At 33.4% G+C, this 7,349-nt stretch overlaps 2 protein-coding genes across 2 annotated transcripts; one reads left to right on the top strand and one right to left on the bottom strand.

The window, feature by feature from the left end:
• The first annotated feature begins 687 nt into the window (after positions 1-687).
• LOC139892144 (auxin-responsive protein IAA8-like) lies at positions 688-4,219 on the top strand. Its single transcript, XM_071875185.1, has 6 exons — positions 688-878; positions 1,469-2,024; positions 2,112-2,338; positions 2,449-2,590; positions 3,593-3,654; positions 3,918-4,219. The coding sequence occupies exons 2-6, from the start codon at positions 1,492-1,494 to the stop codon at positions 3,953-3,955; spliced, it is 1,002 nt and encodes a 333-aa protein (XP_071731286.1). The 5' UTR covers positions 688-878; positions 1,469-1,491; the 3' UTR covers positions 3,956-4,219.
• A 1,550-nt stretch (positions 4,220-5,769) lies between these two features.
• LOC139889048 (uncharacterized) lies at positions 5,770-6,999 on the bottom strand. Its single transcript, XM_071872022.1, has 2 exons — positions 6,987-6,999; positions 5,770-6,332 (listed from the first exon to the last, which is right to left on the bottom strand). The coding sequence occupies exons 1-2, from the start codon at positions 6,997-6,999 to the stop codon at positions 5,770-5,772; spliced, it is 576 nt and encodes a 191-aa protein (XP_071728123.1).
• Positions 7,000-7,349: the final 350 nt, after the last annotated feature.

Genomic DNA, 7,349 nt, shown 5'->3' with positions numbered 1-7,349 from the left:
AGCGTCCACCAAATGAAATCATACGAGCCTTCCGATACGAGAGTCGTTTTTTAAATTTATATGTATGAGTATGAATATAATAAAAATCTAATCTATCTATCAGAGTACTAAATATAAATATAAATATAAATATAAATATAAATATAAATATATACAAATATAAATATATAATAAATACGGGTAATATTTATACTCTGTATTTATTTACGTATTTACTCCGTACTTACTTAGGCCACTCCCTATCGTAACTAAACTATTCATCCTCTTAACCTTCCACATCAGCGCCACATCAACATCAATATTCTATAACTAACCCATAACAAAACACTCCCTATCATGGCTAAAACAATAATCTTCTTAATATACTACGTACAAACATTAAAGCATCAAGTCCAAACAATAAAAAGCTATTGGGACCCACAAATTGTATAACTAAACTTCAACATCCGTTAAATCCATGGTGAAAGCGGATAACTAAAGCGGGTAACTAGTTCGTGCCTATGGTTAGTTACGGGTAATAACGGGTAATGAGCGGATAACTAACGGATAACTAACTATAGGGAGTGGTCTTACGGAGTATTTATTTATTTTATTTATATTTATTTAATATTTATATTTATTTATTACACGGAGTATAATAAAATCCGAGTTTTACGGCACACACCTCACAGACCCTCCCTTTTGTTTTGTTTTCTTTCTGCTTAAATGGAGGGACCTTAAAAGTTAAAACACCCTTTCTTTTTTCTCTCTCTAAAAAAGAATAAAAACCACTTTCTCTCTCATCATCTACTTTCTTCTTCACTTGATTCTTTCTAAATTTATTGTAATCAATCCGATCTTCATCACTCCAGTCTTGCTTTGATTCCTAGAATCTTCAGGTAATTACGTCGAAATTTTGTTACGTTTTTTAGTTACATATTCAGTTTTTACATATTTTATTTATTGTTTTATTTTTAGCGTAATACTTTTACTTATCGGATTTCAAGGCTGAGATCTGGATTTTGCTAACCTGTGTGATTATTTTCAGAATTCTGTCATTTTTTATTTTCATCTTCATTATTTGTAGCTAGGAGTTGCTTGAATGAGGTTAAAGCTATTGTTATTAGATTAGATGTAACATTACATATTCTTAATAAAATTCTGTTTTTTGATTATATAGAAAAATTGTGCCTATAAGTTACTTAATTTTGTATATATTAGGGTTTAAATATAAGGATCAGGCTGATCTGGTGGAGTGGTTGATTTTAGTCAACCCACAGCTCTGTTTTTTAGGGTTATGTTAATGTATTTGCAAATATGCATCTCTTTGCTTGGTGCTATACTTAAGATTGTGAATTCTCATAATAATATATTTATCTGCATGTTATTTGATAAGTATCCCAGCTAAATTATACTAATTTAACAGTTATGTTTATTAGTGATTTGTTTGTAACTATAAAAATTATTAAGTGTTGGATTATTGAAGCAGATTAAGAACTAGTTTCGTGTGGGATGAGTCCACCGCCGTTAAGTGTTGAAGGAGACGTGGGACCAGGATTGAAAGAGCGAAATTATCTGGGATTATCGGATTGCTCGTCATCAGTGGGTAGTTCAGGGATCACAGATGCAAAAATGAAAAGTAACAATCTGAATCTTAAAGCGACTGAATTAAGACTTGGTCTTCCTGGATCTGAATCCCCTGAACGGGAATCGGCAACTGCCGAGACTAGTCTTGATGAGAAACCATTGTTTATGTTGCTTCCTTCAAAGGATGAAATTAGCTCTAAAGTTGTATCTGGAAATAAAAGAGGATTCTATGATACTATTGATGGTTACTCTGGATCAACAAATGGGTTTACAGAAAGGAATTGGATGTTTGATTCTGATGCTTCAAAAGGAAAACTTAATAGTAATGAAAATGTAAATGATAAGATATCATCATCTGGAGCTCAGACTACTATTAATAAAGATGCCACATCAGCAGAACGAACTCATGGAACTAATGTTAACAAAGTTGTCAACAGTTGTAATCCTCCTGCTGCTAAGTAAGTGCAGTTAACAAATTTATCTGTACAATAGAGATGATACTATAATGTTTTTACAACATATAATATGATATTGTGGGTTTGCAGGGCGCAGGTAGTCGGTTGGCCTCCGGTTCGATCTTTTCGCAAGAACATCCTCTCGACAACTTCGAAGAACAATGATGAAGTGGACAGAAAGCCTGGTCCAGGTGCCCTATTTGTGAAAGTTAGTATGGATGGGGCTCCTTATCTGAGAAAGGTTGATTTAAGGAGTTACACTACTTATCAACAACTTTCATCTGCTCTAGAGAAAATGTTTAGCTGTTTCACTATTGGTGAGTCGTTTTAACTCTGTATGCTACAAAAGAAAGTCATTAATTAATTTTACAATAATAGTATTATTATAATTATGATAATACTGACTTTTGTATTTTTGATATCGTAGGTCAATGTGGATCACAAGGAGCACCAGGAAGGGGAAGTTTGAGCGAGAGTAAGTTGAGGGATCTACTGCATGGATCAGAGTATGTGCTTACATACGAAGATAAGGATGGTGACTGGATGCTTGTGGGAGATGTTCCTTGGGAGTAAGTACATAATTGTGTTTGTTTACTTTTGCTCTGTTATTTATGGAGTATTATTGTTGTAGCATTTTAATGGCGCTCGGCTCAAGTAGTTGGCTTATTATCATGCGCGAAAAAGAAAAAAAAAAAGTGAACAATCATAATCATGAAGATAAAATATAACAACAAAATCTGTTGTCATATAACTGCGTTCTCCTGTTTTACATTAAGGCATGGTAAACAAATTAGCAAACGTGAATGATTGAAGCAGCCTAAATGTGAGTAACATGAGTTAAGGGCATGCTGATACATAGATGATTGATAGTACTACATGCAAGATTGAAAATTGCTAATAATGTAGGTTCAATTGTAAATCTAGTCACAAAATTGAAATTATAAATCTGAATAATTTTACTTATAGAGATCAGGTCCATGCTAAATTTTATGCCTGTCCAAATTGTATGTATCCCATGATTGCTTAGTTAAACCAGCATTGCATATTGAAATCCAACTATGTCTATTCGTACATGATGCGTTTCTGATACATGATATACATGTAGTCTGCACCAAAGTTGTTTCACAATAGGTCGGTTTTTGTTTCCTTATAGAAGCTCAATTTGTCAACTCTCACTTCAGATAGTCTTTTTTCAGGGAGTTCTTTGGGAAGTTGTGCTATTTTTCAAATTATATAAAGAAGAGTTGATGTATATATATTTTAGTTCAAAAAACTGAGAAAACAAAATTTATCGAGTAGGTTTTAAATTTATTCTTTAGTTTTTAATGTACTGTTGAGTCAATCAATATACCAGACTTTTGGAATCAGTTTAGTGCATCTTGTACTAGACAGCCCTATTAAATGAAAGTAACTAACATGGATTGCTGATAAATACGGTTATAATTGACTCTCTTGTTTTAAGCTTGTTTCCAACTGTTTACTTTAATACTTTTAATGGTCAATTTTGCAGTTATATCAATTTAAATTGCTAATCTGCTACATTTCGCTTTGTAATTTCATCCGTTTTTCAGTATGTTCATTGGTTCTTGCAAGAGGCTGAAGATCATGAAGGGCTCTGATGCAATTGGTTTAGGTATGCATCCCTATAAATTATGTCATCTTGTTTAACAAGTTAATAACTTGATATATTCACATACACACTTGGATAAACATCACCACACTTGTAATTGTATGACACTAGGGTGCAATAAGTAATTTCAACATGAAATTACTCAGTGATGTAATGACACATGTTCAACATGAAACTTTTCAAAAAAGAGTGTTACTTTTATCTGCTTTGTTTCTCGATATAGTGCTTACTTGTGGTAACGCACATTTTCTTAAATTGATGAACAGCTCCGAGGGCAATGGAAAAATCTAAGAATCGAAGTTAGCTTTCCGCACGAGAGGGAACAACTGCTGTCTATCTCATTGGGAAGTTGAAGTACTGTTTTTTCGTGCTATGAATAGTAGTAAGAGTAAAATGTTTCTAATATAAGATTATTAAGATGGTTATATTATAGGAAACCTTCTATTTCAACTATTTATCTTTTGTATTTGATGAATGTGTGTGTGATTTGGAGAATTTTCAAAACTTCTTTGACTTCTTGTAGTCAACTGTGTTCAGTCATATTGTTGTATGAAATGGTATTTTCATTTGGTGTCTGTATTTGTCCCTTTGTAGAAGTCTAGGGACTGAATAGAAATAGCAGATTAAATTGAGGGCTTATTAGCTTTAAATTATCAGCAGTAAAATAAAATATATTGGATGATGTTGAAAATTCCTGGTGAAAGTGCAGCACTGCAGGGTGTTGTCCAGAAGCCCAGCACAACAGTGGCAGCAGACACATAAAATAGTACTAATAGTCATTAAATTAAGAGACAGGTTTCCGTGTTTTGACTGCTTGAACAAAAAGCATAGGGTATTTGTCAAATGTAACCAAGGTACAACTTATATTGCACAAGGTACTATTAAATTTGACATTATGTGAACCATGGTCTGCAAATAATCATATAGAATAACAAGATCAGACTTTAGCCACAATACTTATCATAATAGCAGTTCAACCCTTGAAAGATATTACACCCAAAACACAAAATTTAGAAAATACCACAATCTAGAATTATGTGATATACAAGATTAGTTACTTCAGTTTGAATATTGATAAATTTTATCTCCTCTTAAGCTTAGGATGAAATCTGTCATGTGAACCCAATTTTCACTTAGGAAATTTGTGTTAAGAGACGCTTAAACCTTTAGGGTGTGTTTGGATGAAAGTAGCTGGAGCTTGTAGCTGGAGCTGGAGTTTGTGAGATAGAGCTGGAGCTGGAGCTTATTTTTTAAGCTGATAGCTGGAGCTTATTATTTTTTTATAAGTGTTTGGTAAACTAGCTGGAGCTTATTTTCCAGTTCATAAGCTCTACTTTTTTTCATAAGCTACTAAAAGTAGCTTATTTCTTCAGAGCTTATGATTTTCATAAGCTCTACTTTTTTTCTCTACCAAACGAAGCTTATGACTTAGAGCTTATTAAAATCATAAGCTCAAGCTCCTATAAGCTCCCATAAGCTCCAACAAGCTCGTCATCCAAACACACCCTTAGTAAAAATCATGGTTGTCCTTTTATAGGATTTAAATAGTATGGGTCTTTATCAATTATTAAAATGTAAGCCTATCGAAAGTTTTACATATATTTTATTTATATATGCCCTTTTGAATTATAGGACTTATGTAAGTACTTTACGTGCCTATATTTGATCCTGAGAAAAATGCATGGAAATTGATTTGCACAATTAGCTTTGGCAGTTTTAATTATGCAATTCAAAATGTCTGTAAATAAATTGTAAGTAAATTTTAAAATGTTTTGTATTTTATAAAAGGGTTAAAGTTACAATTTTGTCATAATTTTTTTTTTTTTTTTTTTTTTTAGAAAACGCAGAATATTATTAAAACACAAGCTATAAATGTACAGATATATACAGAACCACTGAAGCCAATTCGACTAAAACTTGGGAACAATGGCAAACAAAAATAAAACTCATGAGAAACATACACAAGATAACTCTACAAACACAAGATGAACACATAAGTAATCTTCACAGAGGATCGGGATTTAACATCGACAATGGGTCGTTTATCTATTGAGCCCACTCGAAGAACATTTTTTTGCATCTGACTTTCATCCACTCGAACCCACGAACCTGAATTTCCTAGAGCACCGCATCGCTGATCATAACGTTTTTGCCAAAAACTTTCACGTTTCTATTCTTCCATATGTAGTACGCAGTGATCCATATTATACCATTCCATATATCTTTGCACTTTGTGTTGAGCCCCGATGGTGAAAGAACAACCAATTCCTCAAACGTCGAGAAGGAATTGTAGTTTATGTTCCACCATCTTAACACCTTATTCCAGATTGAGATCGCGTTTGAGCATGCAACAAGACAATGATCCACTGATTCAGCCATGTTTGTACAATTAAGACACAACACCGAATCAATATCAATGCCTTTATTATCGAGCTCCGCTAAAACCGGCAACCTCTTCCTTTTTACCCTCCACGCTAACACGTTAACTTTCAAAGGGATTGATCTGTTGAATTTTGTTTGCTGAAGATTCAAGCTGCTGTCCAAAATGATATCATCGATTGTGTGTCTGGTTTCGTTGACTCGATAAATCTCAACCTTATTACTCGTCCAAATCCAATTGTCACGAACATCCGGAGTGAGAACCACCTGGTCAAGAAGAGAACGAAGCGAATCTAATTCACCTACAATTTTGTCATATACTTTTAATTTTTTTTCCCAAAGTAGTAGGTCATAAATTTTCAAAGTGTGTGTTAATAAAGAAAAAGAAATAAAAAGAATGATTTGTTATATATAAATAAATCTAGCTATTCAATATGCAATGTTAAAAACTTATAACTTTATTATTAGAAAGTGTTAGAATTTTAACTTACATTTTTTTTTTAACTTTATTCAAATATTTTATTATACTCTCCGTCTCATTACAATTGTCTACTATAAAATTAAACAAATTTGTAGGAAATCTCACTAACTACAACAATAATATTCCACCAAGATTTTACAAATGCGCAAGTTATCGCCATACAAGCTTCACGAAAATTAGCCAGGTCAAAACTTTATATATGTCGATAATGATATACAAATAATTAGTTTATAGTTTACACTAGTATTTTTTAAATATATAGATGTAACACCCCAGCTTAACATGACCACAATATTGTCCGCTTTGCCCGCAGGCGCACCGCTTTTTCTTGGCGACCACACACGAGAAACACTTTCCCAGGAGGTCACCCATCCTGGTAGTGTTCTCGCCCGAGCACGCTTAAACACAACGTACTCGCACACCCGCTCTGCCTCTGATCCCAAAACGCGTTGTGTCATTTAAACATGAGTATTACCTAATAATCCCATGATCACTCATGTCCGTGGGCGATGTGGTATTTGACTAGAGTGTTACAATAGCTTACATAGAAACAATAATGAAAGTGTTAGTGCATGAATCCCCAGCCGTAGATTATTTCGACGTTTAATACATTTGGTTATGTAATAACTATTATATGTGACTATTGATTACGTTCGTGTTTGTGTGTGCTTTATTATTTAAATGATCAATATGTTAATAAACGTACACAGTCGATCGAGTGTGTCCACATACTCGACCGACTGTGTAAGACAGTCGACCGACTGAGAGACACACTCGACCGAGTGTGTCTGATACTTAGTATATATACGGGTTTGTTTCTCCTTTGTAGGGTTACACA

The sequence above is a fragment of the Rutidosis leptorrhynchoides genome, chromosome 2, assembly GCF_046630445.1.
Source record: "Rutidosis leptorrhynchoides isolate AG116_Rl617_1_P2 chromosome 2, CSIRO_AGI_Rlap_v1, whole genome shotgun sequence".
NCBI lineage: Eukaryota > Viridiplantae > Streptophyta > Magnoliopsida > Asterales > Asteraceae > Rutidosis > Rutidosis leptorrhynchoides.
This window is presented reverse-complemented; position numbering and strand designations above follow the sequence as displayed.